General features: G+C 38.6%; 2 protein-coding genes across 6 annotated transcripts in view; one reads left to right on the forward strand and one right to left on the reverse strand.

Annotated features, from left to right (window-relative positions):
- lrrc8aa (leucine rich repeat containing 8 VRAC subunit Aa) overlaps window positions 1-20,879 on the reverse strand; it is a 62,458-nt gene extending 41,579 nt beyond the window's left edge. The window contains exons 1-2 of one of the 3 annotated variants that reach the window (XM_048613438.1): window positions 20,706-20,879; window positions 1,814-1,937 (exon numbers count right to left, since the gene is read on the reverse strand). The gene's annotated coding sequence lies outside the window, so the exon portion shown is untranslated. Of the gene's footprint in view, window positions 1-1,813; window positions 1,938-12,987; window positions 13,220-13,286; window positions 13,403-20,705 lie in introns of those variants that run through there. The other 2 variants (XM_048613437.1, XM_048613436.1) reach the window with 2 other exon arrangements.
- The window catches only part of LOC109935627 (kynurenine--oxoglutarate transaminase 1), a 45,081-nt gene continuing 33,372 nt past the window's right edge, over window positions 13,420-25,128 (forward strand). Inside the window, exons 1-5 of one of the 3 annotated variants that reach the window (XM_048613440.1) lie at window positions 13,420-13,596; window positions 13,939-13,974; window positions 17,788-17,934; window positions 20,373-20,431; window positions 22,385-22,526. In XM_048613440.1, coding sequence (XP_048469397.1) covers window positions 17,863-17,934; window positions 20,373-20,431; window positions 22,385-22,526 — 273 coding nt within the window. In that variant the 5' untranslated portion in view covers window positions 13,420-13,596; window positions 13,939-13,974; window positions 17,788-17,862. Of the gene's footprint in view, window positions 13,597-13,938; window positions 13,975-17,787; window positions 17,935-20,372; window positions 20,432-22,384; window positions 22,527-25,128 lie in introns of those variants that run through there. The other 2 variants (XM_048613441.1, XM_048613442.1) reach the window with 2 other exon arrangements.

Here is a 25,128-nt window from a genome sequence, read left to right on the forward strand (position 1 = left end):
AAGAGTGTCTTGTAATAGGGATGTTGACCTACTATATTTTTATATGTAAATATTATATGCACACGTCTAGACACACAACCAGGTCTATAATTTATTTATAAAGGTAACATTAACAATACAAGCCTATATCTAAGTGGTAAATATACATTGTGATTTTCCAACTTGACAATACTTCTTCAACAAATTAGAAATGCATCGAATTTTAAAGACCACTATGGTTAAATTGTCAGTTCAAATATAAAATAACACAATAGCAAGGTTATTTGCACTGTCTTCAGTTCTACATTCTATTACACCTGACCGAATATGGCAAAGTCAAATTTTACGTAAATTTGAAATTTATTGTGGTGAGGGTTGATGCTGTGCAATATAATTGAAATGACACAGAAACAACAATTAATAAAGTGAACATGTTTACATTTCTAATTGATCTCATTAAGAAAATACAATGATACAAGTAACGGGATGGACAGAAACGGCAAAAAAAATTGAAATCTCAAAATCCTAAATGAAACACAGTTTAACGTACATGTCTAAAAGAACTCAAAACAGATCATAGCACATTCTTCTGTGAAGTCTTTCAATTTGCCCCCTCACCAATTTCAGCCTTGTTCAGTACTACCAGGTAATTTGTGCAACCCAAACCAGAGGGGGAATCTGTTACTAAAGCAAAATAACACAAATGCTGGCAATTTGAAATAGAAACAAAAAAATACCGGAAATACTCAGCAGCTAGGTAGCATTGTGTTAAAAAATGAATTTAATATTTCAGGCCAGCGACGTTTTATTGGTTCTGATTTCCAACAGTGTTTCTTTTACAAGAAGGGTAACTGTCTCAGGTTTGGCTGTTGACTTCACTTTGGCTTAGTCCTCAAAAACTAAGGGAGTAACAGACCAACCTTTTTCTTTACATTGCAGGGAAGTCGCATACCAGGCCATCCAAATCCAATATTTTAATTGAATGGGCTACATAAATCCATACCATTCAGGGACATTAAATCAGTTTAGCTTTAAAGATGCACCACCAATTAAAAAAAACTAGCAACAAATCTCAGCATAACTTTTTCAGATATGTGTAATATCTGAACTGACAACATAGTTACTTGCACTTGCATCTAAATATAGCTCATTTGCTTTATTAAGCAGTCTGTCAAGTATTCTAGCTAGCAGAAACTACTTTGAAAATGAAGATCCAATATGAAGTTTGATTTGTTGATACAGCTGAAGATGGAGATTAGTTCTTTGCAGGGTGCTGACTGATCCTACAAATCAACTCTACCTGTATGTTTTGTTCCATAACTTACTATCTTTTCTCATGCTCCCTCAGCCTATATCACTTGCAATGACTCAAGTCAGACTTTTAATGTTTGTAGATCAAGTGTTCGGTGTTTAGACAAAATAGCACACAAAACACAGAGTATAGGAACAGGACTCAGCTGAATTCATAAACCATTCAAGTTGTATTTTTATGGTTCAGAGTTTCCCTATCTGCTTGACGGTCCCTTATCTTCACCGTAAGCAGTCATTATTCTTGACTTGTGCAAAAGTAGTTTTAAAGTCTTACGTCAATCTGCATGTTAAGGAAAGCTATATCATAAATACCTGTTGTGCTTAACAGGGGATTTTTCTCTGTGCAAAAATTGAATTTCTCAGAATTTCTTTGTGTGCAGAAATTATTTCTAATTTCTGATGTTGATCCTTAAATAGTTAGTTTTAGTTCAGCAATACACAAAGATGGCTATAAGCTTTCTAAAAGTTTTAACCTTTTCTCCCATTCTGTTCAGTGAATGATTTACACTTCCATCTCACTTACCGTGTTGCTGGCTGTTATCTATACTCTGATGCTCTGTGTACCAGGTAGACAGCCCTCTGTGCTCGATCCCCACCAACTCTGGGCACCTTGTACTCTCTCAGCGCCATAGGAGCAATTGCCAGCACTGAAAATTTACAGACAGAATTAATTAGAAAGCTAAGTTACTTGACAATGTAGAATGTAAAGCACTTGGTCAAAGACTTGCAGTTGACCTCCACAGAAGTTAGTACTTTATTCCAATACTCGCTATCAGCAACTCTCCCCACTCTGTCATTTTATTCCTGATTCATGTTCATTAAAGCTCTCTATTAGATTCTTCAATAACATAATTTTAAATAGTGATAACTGTAAACCACCATGATAGATTTGCATCAGTTGAAATTCATCCACATTGTATACAGAGCTGGTGTGACACCATATAAACAGAACTCAGGAGCAACACTGAGTCCCGTCCCAATTAGGTACTTCACAACAAGATATCTATCACCTATCCGTCTCAAAATTTATATCTAGAGGATTATTTCTACAAGAGAAATGCAAACCTGTAACTGGCAATGTAAGGACCATACTGATTAACGGCTTCCACTTGTAGAGTTTACTGAAACCGAGGAAGGATCTGAAGAAGGGTCATACTGTACTCGAAATTTTAACTCCGATTCTCTCACCATAGATGCTGTCAGACTTGCAGGGTACTATGCTTTCATTAACGAAGTTTCCACATTGGTTTCTTCCTGGAATTTCATATTTGAAATTCATGAAGATTTTTCTACCGATATTTTGATCTCCCCCAACTTTATTTACAATATAGAAGTAATTCATAAATTCTAATGCACATGAAACTGTTCTAAAATATCCTGAATTGTACCAAAATATTGGTTTCAGTGATGCAAACTACTGTCCAGCTCATAAGTCATTAGATGTGAAGATGAGCTTTACTCCTTGGATTAACTGGTAAATTAAAATAGTCATTTCCATAAACTTCAGGATTATATGAACTTCTGTCCTGAAAACTGATCTTGACGAAAAAACAGACAAGAATGAAAAATGGCCCATTCAGTTCTTCAGAGTCACTGTCTATTGTATAGGTTCATTGAAAGTCATAAAATTGAATGGAGCAGGTAAATTATGGAAACTAAGTGATTGGAAAGAAAAAATACTCACATTCCATAGAACCTAAAACTATAATATTCAGCAAACCTCCAAACAAAAAAGTATCTGAAATAATCAATAGCCTGCCTCCTTACAATAAACTTCTCATTCTGTTGATAAGCAGAACATGCACTGCACCCGTAGACATCAGCTCTGAAACAGAAGTCAAGCTTAACCCTGTCAGCATTTTAAACTTTTTCCCCAGAAACTAAAAGGGCAAACATCTCAGAGAAACTCACAATTCTACGTTATTTCAAAGGTACAGACTTAATGACTCTGTCTGAGCTATAAGATCAGAAAGCTTCTAGGTTCAATCTCTAACCTAGTGCTTCCCAAAAAGTTTTCTCTGCCCACAGTGAATCCCACTTAGGCTTGCAAAGTGTTGAGAACCCTAAGTGAGACTTGTGGATACAGAAAGACTTGCTAAAGTGAAGGGGAGGGGTCATATATAAATGAAATCACAATTATGACTCGCTTAGACCTCTGTGGCAGTCATTGTTGCTGGGGAGTTCACATTTTGGGAAACCGTTCTCTGGTCTGCTGCAGGTTAGCTCGCAGCAACAGTGCTGAATTTGGCCACCATTTCACAGAAAATGAAGAAGGGTCTAGGCCCGAAACTTCAGCCTTCCTGCTCCTCTGATGCTGCTTGGCCTGCTGTGTTCATCCAGCTCTACATCTTGTTATCTCAGATTCTCCAGCATCTGCAGTTCCTACTATCTCTGCCATAAAACAATTCCTGATTGGGGAATTGTACTCCAGTTGCACAAATCAACACTTTCAAGAGTGGTGCTTTGGAAAGAAGTTGTAAAGTAAAGCAATAATTTATGCAAGTAAGAAAACCAGCAGTATTCCTGAACATACTTAGGACTGCATTCTCACTAAACAACTGTTGCCTAAACTTCGAGATTGGGTAATTGGGATGAACTCGATATCAAAAACAAAAGATTCAGACTTTCTACACTAATTTTGTTTGAAAACTTAAAATTACATACTGTGTTTCATGCCTGTTTCAGGTATCTGGTTGATTAAAAAAAAACTCAGATAGCCAGAAATGGAAGAGATTCCAACACATAGCATATTTATGCTAATGCATCAATATCAGTAAGGTTTATAATCTGCACCATTCTGTTTACAGACTTTTTGCGCAGTGTCAGTGTTGCGTTTATAATCAGAGTCTAGGCTTTCAATCAAGGAAACACTGACCTTTGACAATCTCAAGTTCAATGTGTGAAACAGAAATGGGGATAAATTATGTATTAAGATTGACAAACAATGGAGTCAATGATTAGACTTTAAAGAGAATATTAAATCAATATAGATTTCAAACTGAACAAACTTAACCACAAAGATTAAATTCTGTGATGGATATACTTATAATTGTTTGGTCAATAGTTGCATTCCTCCAGTTTTTCATATCAGTTGAAAATTACATTAGGACACAAAGGAGAAAAACAGAACTTTAGTGGCTCCTATAAATTTGAAATAGGCAGACTAAAATAACATATTTGGGAGTAGTTCGTAGTTGCATTACTACACTGTTATAATTCTCAATCTCTTTTCTGCCATTCCCACTATTGACCCTGGAGGAAAACAAAAAGTACCTTTTCCAAGTTGTACAGTATAACAGAAGGTGCATGTTTATTTCTCGTTCTTTCTATACGGTTCATAGATTTAATTACTAGATCTGTGAAATGGCAGTTATTTGGCAGTTTTTAGGCAGTTTTTAAATGCCTGGCAAGTTCATAGAATTTCACATCAGCAGTAGTACAAACAGAATTACAAATTCAGAAAGGAGGAGAAATAATCAGAAGTCAAAAGTATCACATTTATTAATAAGTAGCACTTGTATTAAAGAGGCTCACATCTCCATTTTAAGCAGTACTCCTTAGCTCCCTTTCTTGCCTGCAAAATGGGTAAATAAACTAATGAGCTGTTCACTAGCCTCCATTACTTTTAAATTGTCTTCTGGGCAAATCATCACCCAGAGTCGCTCCTTTAGAAGATGTGGAAAAGGCTCCATTATAAGGATATAACAAAAACTGAGGACGAATCACAATGGGAATTACAACATCAACCAAATCACGTCACATTCCTGCTGCTTTGGTATTATCCAACACCACATGCTGTGTTGGATAACACTGCTGAAAAGGAAAATTGGTGCTTTTGGCTCAATGGTGCATTTATCACCACTGCTCATCACACAGTGAATTCTATTTGTATGAAGCTGTTGTTAAAAAGGACATGCTCACAAGGCGGCTGTCATAGGTCTCCTCTGGTAATGAAGTAACAACTATATGCAGAGTCAAAAATGGATAGACCTCCTTAACTATATTGCAACAAAGACAGATTGAAAGGATCCTGAATACAAAGGGAGAAAATAATCACCAAAGCTAAAATCACAGGTGTTTTGAACTACCCAGAAGAATTTTAAAGCAAGTCAAAAGTCCAGTTCTACTGCTGAAATAACAAAATTAAAAACTGTAAACAAAGTAAAAGGACAGGATGGGTGCTTGCTACGCCTCAAATGCTATTAGATCTCGGCTCCCAAGTCTGTCATCAGATTCACTGCTACACACATCTTAGAACAATTGCATGTGTAAATCTTGGCAATGGACTGCAACACAATAGGAAGAGTCCAGCCAGTTGATGAGAAGTTTTCAATAGAACTTCCTTTTATATCAGACAGTATGACTGCCAAACGGCTCCAAACTCCACAATTTTTTCAGTATTCTTAATCCCAACGCACAGCAAGATTTTGACTTTCAATACAGAACAAGGACATTTTAAAAGGATGTCGGTGAACCTTACCTTGAACTTATTGTTCTCTGATCTCTTGCACAATAGAGGCACCGTGGCCTCCATGTCTGCAGCCTCATCAAAATGGAAATATTAGAGGAGTTTAAAAATAGTTTTCTTTTATAAAATGTGTTGTCTAAATATTTGTATATTAATCAGGAAAAACGGGATGTCAGAGCCCTAATTCAGTGTAGCTTTCAGCAAGTTGGTTCCAATAGACAAAAAGAAATAATAAGTTAAGCCGAGACATTTTGTCCATACCTCAAAATACTGCGACTGCTCACAGATATGAGAGCAATAGTATCTCACCCTATCTAAAAATGCACTCCTTTGTCACAAATGCAAACTCTCAAGAACAAAAATCTATCAGCTTTGTGCTTTTCTTAATTTAAGTAGTCACACTGTGGAACTGAATTTGTTCACTGCCATTGCACAGGGAAATGCAGTGCTGCAAGTATTCAATAATTTGACAATTTCCTTACATAGTTGGTATTGCATTTCTTTTGGTGTATAAAAAGGCAAAAACATCTTTAGTTGCTTGCCTGGGCTCATGTTTGAGCTGAGGGCACTGCTGCACCAAATGGCAAAGAGTAAAATCTTAAGAATCTTAATTACCTAAAAATTGCAATTATATACTGATAATGAGATAGCACAGGTCTTATGATAACAGAAAATGCTTACACACACCACCATTTTGCTTTACTAAAATTGCAACATTACAGAGCAACTTTCTTTCCCCATTTGTATAGGTTATCCATCAAAGAACAGATTATAATTCAACTGTGCTGCAAAAAAGAAATTATGTGATTCCACAAGAACATTAAGTGTGTCATGAAAAACAATCAGAATTTTCAAACAGACTGTCACATTGTAAGCAAAATGGCTTCAATGGTTGTGGATTAATGGCAGGGGTGAGACATAGCAAATGGCAGACTATGTGGTAACAAGGCCTGGTGTGTGGGGTAGGGGGCTGGGACATGGGAGAGTTTAGGCCCTAAAATTACTGAACGCAATATGGAGTCCGGAGGGCTGTAGGGTCCCCATTACCTATAGGGTAACCAGGCCTTGTTACCACATAGCCTGCATTACATACCCACTATTGTTAGCCACTAACAGTCCCCATTAACAAGTATTCACCCTCCCAGCCTGATCATTAGCAACTCCTTTGTCTGTCCAACTGCCTTTCTCTCTCTTTGGGCTCTATCCTTTCAGTTACTCCCGACCCCACTCACCTCCCTATTTTCTGCATATAAACTGACGTTTTCCCAGCCACCATCAGTTCTGAGGAAGGGTCACCAGACCCAAAACGTTTACTCTGTTTTCTCCTTCACAGATGCTGCCAGACCTGCTGAGCTTTTCCAGCAACTTTGTTTTTGTTCCTGATTTACAGCATCCGCAGTTCTTTTGGTTTTTAATGACATTTGGGGATTTGTTAATGAGGGAAGTAGTCAGGGACTTCTGCAACTGTCAACATGACTCCAAGATAGTATGTTGCATCCTGGATGTCAGGTCACAGATGTCAAAGAGCAACTGCAGGGAATTCTGAAGTAAGTGGGTGAACTGCCAGAGGTCATGGTTCATGCTGGGACAAATGATGGGCAAATTGGCGGCTTAACAATCCTGGTTATAGGGTATTTAGATCATCTGGTGAAATAACTGCACACAGTCCACTATCCTGTCACCAAGTCACATTTTATTTACATGTGCGCAGCACATGGAGTCTGACCAGCTAGCTCAGAGCCAGTCCTGAGGGTGAGGAAACTCAGACTCCTGTTTATATGTCAGCTAAGACTCCCTGATTGGCACTGGTTAACAGGCCCAATTAGGGATCCCACTCGTCGAGATCCACCTGGTCAACCTCGCTCCAATCACTATATATGGGTAGAAGTTAAAAATACAAAAAAAGAGGCAATACACGTTTGGGCATGTATTACAGACCCCCCCACCCCCAAACAGTGAGATAGAGGATAAACTATGCAATCAAAATGTCAGAGAAACAGAAAAATAATAAGGCAATAATAACAGGAGATTTTTAACTACCCAAATATTAACTAGGATAGTTTTATTATGCAAGTTAAGGAGTGAGCAAAGTTGTTAAACTGGATTCAGGAGCAATAAGAGAGTGGGCAGGTCTAGACCTAATATTCAGAATTGTATCCAGGCAGTTGGAAGGTAGTGCAGTATTTTGGAGGTAGTGACCATAACTCAATAAGATTTAGGATTGTTATGAATAAGGATGAGGCAGGAATAAGTGTTCTAAACTGGCAAAGATTAATTTAACTAAGACAAGATACAATTCAGCACAAGTGGACCAGGAGCAGCTACTTGCAATAAAACTGTGTCAGAGCAGTGGAACGCATTCAAGGAAGAAACAGCAGAAGTTTAGGGCAAGTATATTCCTGTAAAGACAAAGGGTGTACCCAATACTAGAGGACTATGGATTTCAATACACATAAAAGTCATGATTAAGTGAAAAAAAAGCTCAGGGCTCAATGCAGCAATGCACCTAGAGGTGTATATTAGGTATGCAAGGGAGAAACTTAAAAGAGGAAATTGGGAAAGCTGAGGACATGAGAAAGCAAAGATGGGTAGGAATTTTTTTAAATACATAAAGAGCAACAGACTAACTATGGAAAGAGTACAGTTCACTAGCAATCATAGAGGTAAGCTGTCTGTGGACCCAGAATACGTGGTAACAGTTCTCAATGAATTCTTTGCAATGATATTCAAAATGGAAATGGACAACGTGGGTAGAGATCAGGTGGAGGACTGCAAAATATTTGAAGAAATTAACAGACAGAGGCAGGTTTAGCAGCCTTTAAAAATGTGGATAAATGTGCAGGGCCGAATGGGACGTATTCCAGGTTACTGAGTGAGGCAGGGGTTAAGCTATTTGGGGTCTGAGGTGCTGGGGTCTCCTGATCGCCTCAAAAAATTCAAATTTGTCAAACCCGACGTTCCTTTAACATATCCACGCTGACTATCCATGATTAATCCATGCCTCCAAGTGAAGATATATTCAGTGTCTCAGAAGTCTTTTTAATTTCCCCACCACAGAGGTTGCACTCAATAGCCTCTAATTTCCTGGTCCATCCCTTCTTTTTCATCTTTTAAAAACCTTCTGCATGGTCCTCTGAGGTCCCTGACTGATTTTCAGTTTTGGAAGTTATTGCCAATGAGTCGACACACTGATTGGTGTACACAGACCCTCAGAGTGGCTGTGCAGCCACACAGCTTGGATGGAGCTTGTCTGGATATCTCCTCCCTTGCTTTCCTCAACAGACTCAAAGAGTCACAGAGTTATACACCATGGAAACAAACCCTTTGGTCCAACTCACCCATGTTGACCAGGTTTCCCAAACTTAACTAGTCCCATTTGCCTCTGTTTGGCTCATATCCCTGTAAACCTTTTCTATTTACGTACCTGTCAAAATATCTTTTAAATATGGTATCTGTCCCTGCATCTACCACTTCCTCTGACAGTTCATTCCATTTACACACGACCCACTGTGTGAAAAAGTTGTACAAGCTTGATTTTCTATTTTTAAAAAGTATGATTGACACAGATTTACAGATCTCTAATTATTTTTCCTGACCTCTCCAATAGTTATCACATATAAAAAAAGCACGTGTAAATATTAGAGTACATCTCATGAAAAGATCATATGACAAGTCAAACTGCGAAACACTCACATAAAAGTAAAAATCTAAAATTAAAATAAAACAAGCAAATGATGTAACAATCAGTAGGTTTGGCAGCATTTTTGGAGAGAGTAATTGAGTTAATGTGTTGAGTTGAATATGTCTCTCCTTCGACTCAAATGGTTCTTTTTCAGAAGAATAGTCAGATTTCACTTGAAACACTAACTTTTTCTGTTCCCATATATGGTGACAGACTATTTTTAAGAAAAATATGTATGATTGACCCATCAAATTACAACCAGAAGCAGTAAACTGTAATTTTCTTCCACTGACTCTCACTTAAATCAAAGATCTCTTCCCTATATCTGATTTTATCCAAAAGACAGTGCAGAAAACATTATTGGTTATTCACCATGTGTTCAAGAAGGGAATCTATTGCCAGTATATTATCAAAATAAATAGCCTGGGACACATCTCATTCCAGCCTGTGGATTTCTCCATTTTTGAGGTTGCTAACCATGCTAGTACCTTCTCACTCTCTGTTAATTTCTTCTAATATTTCACAGCCCTTTATCCTGATATCTATACATTTACCATTGTGAAGATTGACACAAAGTATTAATAAAGAGGACAATGTACTTGATTAGGCCTTAATGGGCTTCAGCAAGACTTTTGACAGGGTAGCAGACTCGTCAAAAATGTAAGAGCCCACAGGCAAAGTGGGACACTGGTTTCAAATTAGCTGAGGCAGGAAGTAGAGGGTGATGGTAGAAGCATGTTTCTGTGATTGGAAGATTATTTCTAGTGGGGTTCCACATGGTTGAACATTCAGGCAGCTGCTATTTGTGGTATACATTAATGACTTCCACTTAAATGTAGAGGGTATGATCAAGAAGTTTGTGGTAGACACAAAAATTGGTAGGATGGTAATTAGTGAGGAGGTTAACCATAAACTGCAGGAGATCAATGGTCTGGTCTGATGGGCAGAGCAGTGTCAACTCAAATTTGAACTCTGAAAAAATGAGTGTTAATGGACTTGGGGAGGCTAACAAAGCAAGGGATTTCACAATGAATGAAGGACCTGAAAAGTACTGAAGACCAGAGGAACCTTGGTGTGCACATCTACAGATGAATGAAGGTGACATAGAAAAATAGGTAAGATGGCTAAGAATGTATATGGGATATGTATACAGCTGAGGTATAGTATACAAGAGCAGGGACGTTACATTGGAACTGGCTGGGCCATAACAGGAATATTGCATGTAATTCTGGTCACCACATTATAGATTGCACTAGAGAAGGTACACAGGGGATTTACCAGGATGCTGCCTGGGTTAGTCTATAAGATTATGAAAATGTAGATAGGGTGGATTGGAAAGCACTTTTCACATTTATAGAGGGGTCAATATCCAGAGGGTGTAGATTTAAGGTGGGAATAGAAAGTTCAGAGAAGAACTGAAGACAAAAGTTTTCACCCAGAGGGTAGTGTGAGTTTAAATTCTCTGCCTAAAATAAAGTGGTTGAGTCAGAAACATTTGTAACATTTGGGCACTAATGAGATATCCAGCACAGACACAATGGACAGTATGGCTCCCTTCTGTGCTGTGAAAATCTGAGTCTATGAATGAATTGCCTGCAACAACAAATCTCATTTTTTCACAATGACCAGAAACCAGAAAACTACAACTAACACCTCCACACATCTGGTCCACAGTCACCAGTGCCTTGGCTTCCTGACTGTAGATATACCAACTCTCTATCAACTCAATTATGAGCTCAATCAGTTCTCAACTGAATCACTGGATGGCTACCTGACAATAACTCCTGCCAATATGATGAACATTTCAGCCTTGCTAAACACCCTCTTTCCAGTGGCCATGTGCACAGCCCATCTATATTCCAGTTGAAGAAATAAAAGTCTGCAATGGAGAATAGCAAGTGAGGATAGCAACCCATTGATGAATGGCAAATAGACATATTACCAACCTGAAGTTTAATCAATCACGGCAGCATTAACAGTTATGTTTGATCTTGTATTCACATGTCCACACAGAAAAGCACTTGGAGCGGAGACTGCTGGGTAGCAATGAACAACAAAATACCTGCCTACATTTTAGACCTGCTTATTGAAAACTATTACATACTTAGTCACAATGAAGTGAAGTATAACTCAGTGCAAACTAGTTAGTGACCACCACAACAGATTACCTACTGAGTTATTGCATTAGTGCCTTTCAGTTGTGTGACTGTAAACCGTCTAAATTTTGTACAATTTAAATCTGATTATCTACCATTTCTGGGTTCATTGCCATCTTAATAACAACTCATTGTGTATTTATTTAATGGTTTTTATGCAATGAAATATCACAAGATGCTTCACAGGAACATTACAAAACATAGTATGACACTGTGCTACATAAAAAAAAATATAATGTTAGATGACTAAACGTTTGGTCAAAGAAAGAGATTTAACTAGTGCCTTAATAAGACAAAAGCAAGGTAGAGATGAAGAGGTGTGGCAAGGGTTTTAAGAGAATTCCAGGGCTTAGGATCTAGTCAACTGAAGGAAAAGCTACCAGTCATGGAGAAATTAAAACTGGGGATGCACAAAAGGCCAGGATTAGAAACACACAGACTTCTCAGAGGATGCACCTGGAGGATGGTGCAGAGATATGGAAAGATTCAAAATCAAAGCTCATAATTGAGAGCCAAGATGCTGCTTAAACAGGAGTCAATGTAGATTAGCAAGGATACTTGAATGAAGCCAGCTGTGATTTGAGACATGAGCAAGAAAGTTTTAAAATATCCTCACATTTTCAGAGGCAGAAAACATGATTCAGTTATTCTCATCTGATGTTGAATGTCAAAATAATTACTAGGTGTTGCAATTCAGATGCCCCAATCATGGCAGTGTCATTCCACATCCATTGATCCCCAAACTCTAGCTTCTAAACACTGCAAGCACTTACCAGCCCTGGGTCTATGACCCAGAGCATACCAACTGCAATCAATATGCAAATCCAATGCAGAATCACCAATACTCTGACATCAGAACTCTGGTTGCTAACCAAAGATACCAAAGTCCAAACTACTGGCTCACAGCTACCAGAATAGCCAGCTGACTGCCACCAGTCTATTTGGCTAGCAATATATTCCCATCAGAACTGCATCTGTTAATCCCATCCATTCCCAGGTTTCTAGCCATTGTCATCAGATTCCAGGTTGCAATTCACACCTAAGCCTAGTCAGGCAGGAATTCCCACCTGAGTCCTAGCTGCCAGTCACTCCCAGTAAATTGCAGAGTGCCATTCTTATCAGAGCCCCACTGCCAGCAATTGCCCAGAGTCCACACAGCCAGCCAGTCCCAACAGATCCCATACTACCAGCCATTCCCAGCTGATCCCAAGTTATTACTCCCAGTTGATCCCAGGGTGCCAGCCACTCCTAGCCGATCACAGGCTATTATTCCCAGCATGCCAGCTATTCCCATAAACTCTGAGGTGTAAAATCCAAGCTGATGCCGGTTAACGCTAAGCCAGGGCAGTTCATTGACTGAAACACAAACACATCGCGCAATCCCAGCTCACCTCCCGAGCAGTGGGCCGCACTCTGCCTCCGCGGGCTTTACCCACATTGCCAGTCCCTGTTCGAAGTTAATGTGTTTATTTAGTTTGGAGAGGGGAGTGGGGGGCAGGGGCTGTTCACTCCCTCAGGAACAAACATTCCCCCACCCGGAGGAAGTGACGTCACGCGCGATCTCGCCGGCTGCACATCCGCCGGTTGGAGAATTTGCGCCAAAATATAAATATTCCAATCGATAAATTCATTCGGTTCCGTCATTTTCCTCAGGGGGAAACAAAAATCACACGCGAGCCCGACTGGATACCTTTTTTTAACACGCAGAAAAGCGGCAAGCCATCTCCGTTTTGTCCGCGAGGGGGTGCGGGGGAAGGAAGCGAAGGTGAGTGTGTGACTCCTCTTTGGGTCCGGGGTGCCGCACGGCGTTGGGCCCTGGACAAAGGATCCGCCCAGTTGATGTGTTCCACTGGAGCAAGGTCCGCCCTGCGAGCGGCGTCACACTGCGGCTCCCAACCGAGAGGACAGCGAAGTCGGGGACGTTGACATCAATCATAACGGCTGGTCTCAGCTTCCCGAGTGAATGAGTGAGAGAAAAGAACAGTGAGATCCAATTGACAGTACGTGAAACATTAAAAGGGGGAAGAGTAGGAAAAAAATAAAATACAAATAGAAGACAGGCAAGAGTCCGAAATTTCTCTGATGAAGGCTGTAGGCCGGAAACGTCAGCCTTTTTGCTTTTATGATGCTGCTTGGCCTGGTGTGTTCATCCAGCTCTGCATCTTGTTGTCTACGAGTCCGAAAGGGCAGTTTGACAGAAAGCGTAAATGCCTTAGATCGAAGTTTCTAGATGCCAGACCCACTGCTCGAACGGGCACGGTTGTTGATTTTTTTGTCAAAAGGGATTTTATTTTAAATAATGGTTCTCATACTTTTTAAAATATTTTCTTTTTCGATTACAGAGTGTGGGAGCTGTCGCCTGTGATAGAAGATACAACGTGAGTCGCGTATTTGTGATTGAGAATAAGTTTTGGGGTAACTTAGGTTTGGCAGCGTCTGCGGAGAGAGAACACGCTTAAACATTCGAGTAATTAAAACCAAGAACTGCGGATGCTGGAAATCTGAAACAAAAACAGAAATTAGCGGAGAAACTCGGCGGGTCTGGCAGCATCCGTGGAGAGATGGTGCTTGTTATCTGAAGAGAACTGGACTCGAAATGTTAACTCTGTTTTCTCTCTACAGATGCTGCCAGACCTGCAGGGTTTCGCCAGCAATTTCTGTTTTGTTTTAAACATTCGCGTCTTTCGCAGCGACCAAACCAGCTGAGTCTCCCAGGAGCTTTGGGTTTTTATTTCAGATCTCCGAAGTCTGTAACTTTGCTTTCATTTGAGTCACGTTTGTGAGCTGATCACACAAACCATTTAAATCCTATGAATAAAGAACAGTTACAGTCCGGAAGGAGACCATTCGTTCTGTCATGCTGGCTCACCGAAGGAGCAGTTGAACTCGAGCTACTCCCTGTTTCTTGCCTGTAGACCTGCACATACTTTGTTTTCAGATAATCCAGTTCCTTCTTGAATGTCTTGATTGAGCTTGACTCCTGTACATCTTGGACAGTGCAAGGGTCGACCTGTCACTATATGAAGATTTTTTTTATTCTTTACCTTAAGTTTGTGCCCTCTAGTTTTCAATCCGACCACCAATGGCAACATGTTTTCTCTATCTAAAAGCCAGGTGCAATAAAGTTGCCTGATGTTGAATATAGATAACTAATTTGTGGAAAGGGTGAAAATCAAAATGAAGAACCTGTTTCCTTTTGGGTGGATGGCAGCATATAAACAAAATCAATTGAAGACTTCACACAATAAAAACAGCTTAATTTAGTTCTTAAGAGTGGAGGAATTTCATCTGATACTTTAATTGTGGACAGTCACCACTGAGGTAGCACAATGCTGTTAGAGGATTGGTAATGAAGGAGTGCCACACTGTTGGATGTGCCAACTTTTGGATGAAATGTTAAAACCTGTTTAGATGGGTGTAAACAATCCTCAGAACTATTCAAACATGAAAGGAAATTTCAGAGATGTGCAGACATCATAAGGAAAGATAAGATAAACAAACTCAGCTCCCTGGAATAAAAGAAACAAGACATGGAAAAAGTGTGCATTTAGTTGGTTTAGTTAGATACAATAAAGAATGAAGCTGAATATAGACAGTTCAGAAGGGATATGAAAAATAAATGAATAGCAAAAAAAATTATGAAAAGAAAAGACTAGCAGCTAACATAAAGAGGAATTTCAGTCTTCTACAGGCACATAAACAGTAAAAGAGTGGTGGGTCCAATTAGCAACTGTAATGTGAATTTACATATGGAGGCAGGAGACATGGCTGAGGTGTCAACTAAAGATTTTACATCTGTCTTTTTTAAGGAAGGACATGTATCCAGATCTTGGTGACAGAAGAGGAAACTCAATATTTAGAAAAATTGAAATTTGATATGAATGTTATCAACACCAAATGTAACCTCTTCAAAGAACTCCAGCAAGTTAATTAAACATGGTTTTCCCTTTAGAAATCTGACCTGGCTCTTCCTAATTAACACATATTTTTCCATGTGACTTTTAATTCTGTCCCAAATAATTGTTTCAAGAAGTTTCCCCACCAATTAAAATTACTTGCTAGACATATCTGTCAAACTCCTTTTGAACAAGGGTAATTGAAATAACTGCACAATATCCCATTACCAAGTCACTCTTAATTTACATGTGCACTGTGGCAAGTCAGTCCCTGAAATGAGGAGATTCTGAATCTCCTGTTTATATCTGTCACCCAGGGCTCCCTGATTGGTTCAGGTTAACAACCCCAATCAAAGATCTCATAGCCAATAAGATCCACCTGGTTTTGATCACTACAGTAATACACATGTAAAGCTCCAGTCCTCTGTCATCATCCATAAGTCCAGAAAAGATTTAAGGATTATTGTCAGTGCCTCTGCAATTTCTACTCTGACTTGCTTTGATGTCCTTGAAAGCTTCACATCGGGTTCTGGTACCTAATCAACTTTGAAGTACTGATAGTCTTTCCAATATCACATAGATGATTCAGGAGACTTCATGTTAGTATTTTCCCTGCTATAGAGAAGAGGGAAATACCTCAATAGTTTCTACAGAATGATTTCTCTTACTTCTTGTAGACAGTTGAAATTTTCACATTCCTGAAGTCCACCAGTGGTGGGAGTATTTAACTTTTTTCCTTCCAAATCCATAGAGGATGATCATCAATGTCTCAACCCCAAAACAGTCTGACCAAAGAGAGAAATTACAAGTCAACCTACAATGATCCTGGAAAATTTTCACATATTCAACTCAATTCCAAAGCAATAGGATCAAATTAAGTCAGCTGTAATAGACTCCTGTATCCAGATCATTGATTTCAAGCATCATTGTTTTCATCAAAATTAGTCTCGGTGACAATGCTGAAATATGTGATGACCTGGAACAAAAATGAACAGCCTTGATTGGCTGAACAACCCAATTTTGCAAGTCAAGAAGATAGCATTTCAGTAGCTTAAGACTGTTATCCAAAGACAGATCCAGAAAATCAAGAACATATATTGGAAAGGTGTTACATGTAATATGTTACATCAGTGCTTGAGCTGCAGTACCCTTTTCTATAGCTGTATACCATGCAACACAAGAATTGACATAAAAATGAGAGACAAAATCAAATATAAATAGATTTTAAAAAATTTGTGTATAGGGTGTCAGTTAGCTCAGTTGGTTAGATGACAGATTTGCAATGCAGCATGATGCCAACGGTGTGGATATACTTCCTGCACCTACTGAGGTTACTGTGAAGAACTCTTCTTCTCAACCTCTCCTCTAGCCTGAGGCAGGGTGACCCTCAGGTTAAACCACCATTGAGTCATACTCTAACAAGAGAGCAGCCCTGTGCTAAGTTCTGGTAGGACTGTGGTGATTTTACCTATTTACCTTGTCTGTACTTAATCCAAAATTTAGCTGACCTTCTCATCTTTAACTTGGGAACACTGAGACTTGTGATAAAACCCTTTCCTGCTTTTTAAGCACAGATCAGCAATCAAATATGAGGCATTTTTCTTAACTCTACATTTGCCTATTAATTGGGGGCTATAATTTATGATCTGGAGAAACATTACAATAAATGGCATGAGATGTTATTGCGAACCTAAAAGAACTTGGTTAAGTTTACATTGTTGCTATAGCGTTGGTATGTTCAGCATAATTTTTGTCTTTGATATAACTCCTTCCTCATAATGTATCAATGTCTGCAGGGAAATGGATGCGAAACTATTGCATTTAAAAGCTGTTTTTGATGGCTTTTAATTTATTTCAGAGATGTTTAATTTTATGCAAAATAACAGCTTGGGGATTTCATTGGCAAGTTCCTTGTGCTACGTAAAAATTAACTGTATTTCCAGTAATTTTTTGCTGTTTACCATTATTGTAAACCACTTTGCAAATTATCATGGAAATATTTTTCAATTATATAGCACCTTAACATAGAACAAAAAAGGTCTCAGTGGACTTCAAAACAGACATTTTTGCAAATTATAACAAATGCTGCTCAGTATATATTTTACTCAAACTCTCACAAATTTAGAGAAAGTCACAAACTTCTAAGCATTTTGTAACATAATTGTGGTGCCCAGATTCATTTTTGCATTAAAGTTCTTCCTGTTACATTACCGTTTGTTAAACAAGAATGGTATTCTGTTGAATATGTCTGTAATTTTTAAGTTTATTCAGTGCATGTACTTTCATGTTCGACAGATGGTGGTCAGAAGACTAGAAATTGACTAGAAGACTGAATTGTAAATAGCCTTAATTAAAGAGGAGATAGAAGATATGCTTAGAGGTCCAGCACATACAATCATAAGAAATAGCAGTTTGATCAGCAACATTTTGCTCAGGAAGAAGGTGAATAATTCTTTTTTCTGCAATTACTTAGCTATTGAAAAATTGAGAGTAAAGGAAGGAAGACATCTTTAGTAATAAGTATAAATGAGGTGACTATAATGTAGTGAAACACCACATCGATTTTGTATAGTGCAGGTCCTCACAATGACTAATTGTTTTTGATGATATTGCTTGGAAGAAGAATGTTGATCAGGAAATTGGGCACATTTTCCCTGCTTCTCTTCAAGGAGTGCATCTGCATCTCCCACCTAAGCAAGCAGACAGGACTTCGGTTTTATGTTCATCTAAAGGATGATCCTTCAGTCGCACAATGCATTTTCAGTTTTAATAATGTTCTCAGTTTCTAATGAGTCTTGGTCTCTATGTGCCTTGTTGAGAACTAATATGACTGTTCAAAAATTATTCGTAATGTGGAAATCTTTTTTTCAACATGTTCACTTAATCTTTTGACAGAGTATTTTAAATGATAAAACAGTAATCAACAGTCCAGACAGAAATAATGGAGAACAAAAGATTAAAGATATCCAGGATTCCAGTTAGCATCTAAAGATAACAGACAAATAGTGATATTTTTCCTGTGTTGCCTTCAGTCTGATAACAGCTATAAAGTCTGATTGAGTTATTTGAGGTCATTCATGTAACAAAGTCATTTGTCAATCCAGTCAGTGGAAAAGAAGAAAGGACACTGTTGATTGTGAAGATTGATGACACTGAGAATCATGATTTCATCAGAGGGGAATTTAGTGATACGAGACTCCATTTTGTTGGATAGAAAGTTAGAAGTTCTAAAAAATTATTCAGGTTAGTGCAGTGGTAGTGATGGTTGACAAATTTAACTGTATAATTTCTAGCCACAGGTACTTTATTTGAAATTGGGTAATTGTTGCAAGCCATAGTATACAGCAGAAGTGTTGAAATAAATAAGTACAAGGTATTTTTGGGTAAAGTTAAAATCATAGATTAACAACAGCTTGTATTTATATTGTGTCTTTAATGTAGAAAAACTGTCTAAAGTCACATCTTGGACTGACGTGTGCACTATTCCCCATTGGATGCCCAAAAATCTGTCAACAGGCTGCATTCATTCCTCTTTTCATTAAGTAACGCTTCTTGTTATTCAATATCAACTGATGATATAATATGTAGTGTTCATTCTCTTCAGCTTTTTGTTTCATTATACCTTCATTTTTCATTCACTGATGTTCTGTCTATTTATTACTTGTATGTGCCAGCGTGGTTCAGTGTTAGTATGCTTCCATTTCTAGGAAGGTTTTTAGTTTAGGCCCCTCTGCCTGACCTGAACACATAAACCAGCTGGCACTTCATTGTATAACTGAGGGAGAACTGATTGTGAAGAAATGCCAACTTTTGGATGAGTCATTAAACTGAACTTCATCTGCCTATTTGAGTGGATGTCAGAGATCCTATATTCCTCTTCAGAAAAGAGGTGGAGAGATTTGCCAATGTCTTGATCAAAATCTCTTCCTCAGAAACCACCGTACTTGTCTCATCATTGCGCGTGTTTGTGCAAATTTACTGCCAGGTTCATTGACGTTACAGCAGCAGCTTCAGAAGTACCTGTGGTCAATAAGGATTGGCGCAATGTTTTCATATTTCTTATGTATCCATTTTATAGCAGGTATTCTGTACTTTGTAATCATCAATTTCAACTGATATGTGGATTGCTGACTAGATCTGCTGACTTCTGCAACAGTCTAGCAAATACAATACCAGCTCTGCCATGTGTTACATAAAATTTTGCATCACAGGAACAGGCCATTCTGACCACTGATCCAACTTCCTCCCATTTGACATCATTTCAGCCAATTAGAATACCCTATTAATTTTTCCCTTGTGCTTAACTAGCTTTCTCTTAAATGCATGAGCTGTTTCTTAGTGGCAAGTTCTACATCCTCACTATCCTTCTTCATTAAAAAAAATCATTTACATTTCTTATTTGATTTATTAGTAAATTTATGTTCCCGAGTTTTAAACTTTGCTACAAGTGGAAACATCTGTAAATTAGCCCTATCAAACTCACCTCTCAGTCATACTGAAAAGAACCCTGCTTGTTTTATTTATCCTAATAGTTATAACATCTTAGTTATTGAATCCGTATGATTTTTAGGCACTTTTTTCCAACGCCCCTATATCCATTTTTTTTTAATACAGACAGACCTCCAACTGTGATCTAACTAAGGATTTGTTGAAGTTTAACGTTACCTCATTACTTTTGAATTTTGTTCTTTGGACAGGAAGCCCATTGCCTTGTGAAATTTTGTTTCCTTCATGCAGGAATGTTCAGACTTTTGTTTTGATTCGTGCCTTGATCGTGTACAAGACATAATTTCATTTATTTGTTATAGTTTGTTGTTGTTCATTATTTAAGTGCTTGAATTTGGCAATTGTAAATAAAATCTGTTATCTGCATTATTTAGGTAACCATGTCCCGGCAGATACATTCTCGGAGAATTGAAGGATTAGACAAGAATATTTGGTAAATTGATGTCTTGATTACAGGAGAGATTTACTGACTGTAAAAAGGCATTGAGGAATCTTGTCTATTGCTAGATATCAGTTGTGGTTCAATACAATTTGCCATGGCAATGGCAAGATTCTTCACATTGTGTACTCTGAGCATTTATAATGTGAGGGTGAATTTGTGAAATCCCGTACAATTTCACATCTCAGTTTTGGTTAAAATAACTTTACGGTTGCTTCAAATTTGTTTTACAAAAGAAAAATCTTAATTTGCATGAAAGTGGACTTACAGTACTTGTTCTTTGGCCAAAGTGTCCTTAGTGATTCTTTGTACAGATGCTGGTAAACATGTTGTCAGCAGGAACAGGGATGCCACATTGCGGCATCAGTCAGTATTCAATGCTGGTCTGATGCAAGCAGCTCAATGGTCTACTGCATGCTCTCACTTAAGTTTGCATGTTGAACATGCATTGAACAGCAGGGAGGATCCCTACCAGCACTATTTAAAGGGATCATCAAACATTCACAGCTGACGACCGTTTGTCACTTCAAGGCTTTTATGTAAACCTGTTCCTCCAGGCATGGCCACATGATTAGGGAAGCCCCTTGAAATTGAGCATGACTGGGAAAATGAAAAGAGGATATGTGGAGCAGGACAAGCTGCTAGAATAGGGTGATGGGCTCTCAAGAAGTGGCCTTTCCTCACAGCGTCCATAGGTAGCAATTTTCCTACCTGATCCTTAGCCAGAAGCAGTATGGACATCTGCATTTCTCCAGGGTAGTATTCTCTGAAGTCTGCCAAGGTGCCATGACTGCAACCACAGAGGCAAAGGCCAAGTGGCCTGTGACTGTGACGGCACCGGTAATAATAAACTTTTCTATGTCTTCTTCCAAGCTAGTGCTGGAGATGTTAGCACAACTTCACAGTTTGCTGTTCGTTGTTTCTAAGGGGACTGTCTATTCAAAATGAGTTAATTTCATTTTCTCTTATCAGAGACAAGTGGAATGAGCTCCTGGTTTACTCAGGTTGCAGCTTTCTTCATTTTGCAGTATTACATTGACTGCACCCACATTACTTTCCAGATTCCCAGCACCTGCTCCATCTAGAATGCACCTCTGATTTTAGAGAAACAGGCTGGCTTTAAACAATGCAGTATATCTTTAAGAAGTGCTAACATGTATCAATTTTGGACTCTTTACTGATTTTTGCAATTAGCCAACACTGTGATACTATGCTGCCTGTGTTTCTACTGAATGGATGCTGGTTAATCCTACCTGTTTTCAATCATTACCCAATTTAGCTCCCAGTATACTTCAAGGGCTGTTGTGGCACAGTGGTAGTGTCCCTATGGACTAGAAGGATCAGGTTCAAATCCCACCTGCTCCAGAGATATGTTATAACATCTCTGAACAGGATGTTTGGAAAATATCCCCAGTAAGTTTCAAGTGTCACGGAGGATGCTGCAGTTGTCTTGGCCTTTGGCAAGATGCAAAAGGAAGTGATTCTGTCAATTTTTGTAAAGCAGAGAAAAATCTGATATTGTGTTTACTTCGACCGCTCTTGAACCTGTTGGCAGTTAGCTGCAAAGCAGAATTGCTAGTGATGCCTAGTACCTAATGACTTGCTCCCCAAATAGCAAGGTAGTTGTAATAACACAGTGTGGAGCTGGAGGAACACAACAGGCCAGGCAGCATCAGAGGAACAGGAAAGTTGATGTTTCAGGTCGGGACCCTTCTTCAGAAAATCTTTTCTGAAGAAGGGTCCGGACCCGAAATGTCAGCTTTCCTGCTCCTCTGATGTTGCCTGGCCTGCTGTGTTCCTCCAGCCCCACACTGTGTTATTTCTGACTCCAGCATCGGCAGTTCTTACTATCTCTGAGCAAGGTAGATGTGTTGTGTTGTATCAGAGAAAGAGATGTGGAAGCAGCTAAAGAGAATTCTGATGTGTATTTATTTCCAATATTTCCAGGGTCGAATTTACACAGCTTGCTGCTGATCATTCAGTTGTCAACCTAGGGCAAGGATTTCCTGACTTCTCCCCTCCAAATTTTTTAAAAGATGCTTTCACGAGGGCAGTAAATGGTGACTTCAACCAGTATACCAGGGCTTTTGTAAGTATTTACTTTTTGTAATATATCAAAGCAAAGGGTTATTCAGTGTACTGCAGTTATTGAACTAACTTTGAAGAACAATTTTAGTGTATTTTGATCTTGAATGGCTACTCCCAAAAGACATCTGTTTGTCCTCCTAGATGACTTGTCGTCAACACTGCTGAATGTTCATTATGATAACAAAATGTGCAGGGTTATGGAATCCTAAATGTAAGTTCTAACAATCTTCTGACTTTTTCATTGAGCCAAATGATGATTAAAAATGTTCTGCAGACTTTTTCAGTTGTTGTTGATAAGCATTCATACCCGACATGTTGAAATGGCTACTGGCTATGAATACTCCAACAGACAAGGTGGTAATGCTGAATTGGAAGAAAGTACACCCCACCACTTGTCCAATCAATAATGGCACTGCGCTGGATAATGTAGAGAAGATTCACAATCTGTTTTGAGTATATCTAGTGCACAATTACAATTGGCCTGTGCAACTTTGAGCACATGAGATGTAAAAACCACCTGTTTCTGATTGCTGTCCTTTCGATGGAAGGTGTGATTGAGTTGCATATCAGAATTAAGCTTTGCAGATCTATAAATTACTGCCATTGACTGTTGAGATTCACAATTGAAGGATGGCCAGCAAGTGGCCAATACATACAAGAGTCATTACCAATAGGAATGATGGCTATGAAGTTTAAAAGAAAAATCTTTAAAGAGGAAAGAATCTAATGTTTCAACTAATCTTCTCTAGCTGTCCCTGCACTAATCAAGGATCATTCCTTTATCCCTCCTATTTCTTAGTTACATGCTGTCTTCAGCAACATCATCTGAAGTCATGCCATTTTTACCAGTACATTAATGACATTCAGTTCTACTTCACCGCCATGTCTCTTGATTCCTCCATTGTTGCAATATTATCAGACTGCTTATCCATTATCGAATGTTGGATGAACAGAAACTTCATTCATTTCTTTATTAGGAAGGCTGAAGCCATTGTTTTTGGTCTCAATTCTAAACTTGTAGTTACTGACCCCAATCGTCTACCTGACAGCAATCTTAGATTAAGTTAACCTGCTTGCAATCTTGGTGTCATACTTAATCTCAAAATGAGCTTCCAACCTCATATTTGTGCTATCTCGAAGATTACCTATTACCTTCATGGCACAGTCTCTGTCTCAGCTCACCTGTTGCTGAAACCCACGTTCATGCATTTGTTACTTCTAAACATGACTATTCAAATGCACTCCCCTGCTCTAATTTTGATGTCTTGTGCATATTCAATATTAAATGCTTCACCTTGGTGACCGTGCCTTCAGTTGCCATGCCCCATGTTCTAGCTCTTCTGTCCACAGAACAGGTCAGGTTAAAAATTCCCTTGTCAATGACTATTCGCATTTCTCATGCATCTCTTTGGATGACGTTCTTTTTCTTTTCTGATCCGTTCTCTATGACTGTTTCTCCGATCCCAAAATGGAACGGCTCTTTTTAGTATACAGGTGTGATGATACAACATAAATGTCCTAATCATAAATTCAGCTCAATGGTAGGAAATCTTTTTTATCTTGTTATAAGTATCTCAGGGTAGATTTCCTAATAACAACACCGAGTATGAGATCAAAGTCATTAAAGTGTAGATACCTTAATTTATTGCAGATCAATGAATATATATCAATAAAGCTGTGTCTTATTTATTTTAAAAGTGATGTAAAATTTCAGTCAGCAAATCATAAATGCATGTATTTGATTCATTATATCCTATTCTATATCTTGCACAGGTTTCCCAACATATCTTTTCACACTAACTGTATTTTTTCCTATGTTTAATTACCTCCACTGTCTCAGCTGTCCCCATTTCTGTAACCTTCTTCTGCTTTGAAGGCAGCTTCAAAACAATCAAAACAATTTTTAATATTTTTCTCTAAAATGCAGCCACAGGTTGACTGGTTGTGTCCCTGACATTGTAATTGTATTGACACCCACTGTGTCTCTGTCTCTGTAACTATCTGCAGGCTGCAGTCCATACTTACACTGGTTGACTGCTCAGGTGTCTGTTCCAAGCAGCATCAGCCCTCATTGTGTTACATGGGCAGTGCAATCTTGGTTCCTGGCAACCCCCGTTGCATTTCAGTGACTTAGCACTGTGAACCTGTGCATGCACAATCACTTTGCCATTTAATGAACACCATCTCTTGACTAAGTTTTTGGTTTCTGCTCCAAATCTCTCCTTTACTTTTACGCCTCTGTGAGGAATCTCGACATTTTTGTTCTACATTGGAAACATGATATAACTATTGCATGGATGGCATGCTTAAGAAACAGCCTCATTGGTCTTTCAGTAACAACTGCTTATTTTTATGTTTTTATTTTTTTCTTTTCTGTTCCTATTCTAGTTCTGGCAGTGCTTCAGAACTACTGGTTTGTGATTTCATGCCCACAGACATAAGTAACAGGACACCTGAGGGGGATAAGTACAAGTGACCAATTATGACAGCCACTGGTCAAAATGTATAGGCGTTATGGTTACAATAGAAACAGTAGTGTTTATGGTAATGGGCTAGTAAACGGGAGATCAAGAATATCAAGCAGTTGTGAAATAGATCACTTG

The sequence above is a fragment of the Rhincodon typus genome, chromosome 28 (assembly GCF_021869965.1).
Source record: "Rhincodon typus isolate 14 chromosome 28, sRhiTyp1.1, whole genome shotgun sequence".
Classification (NCBI taxonomy): Eukaryota; Metazoa; Chordata; class Chondrichthyes; order Orectolobiformes; family Rhincodontidae; genus Rhincodon; species Rhincodon typus.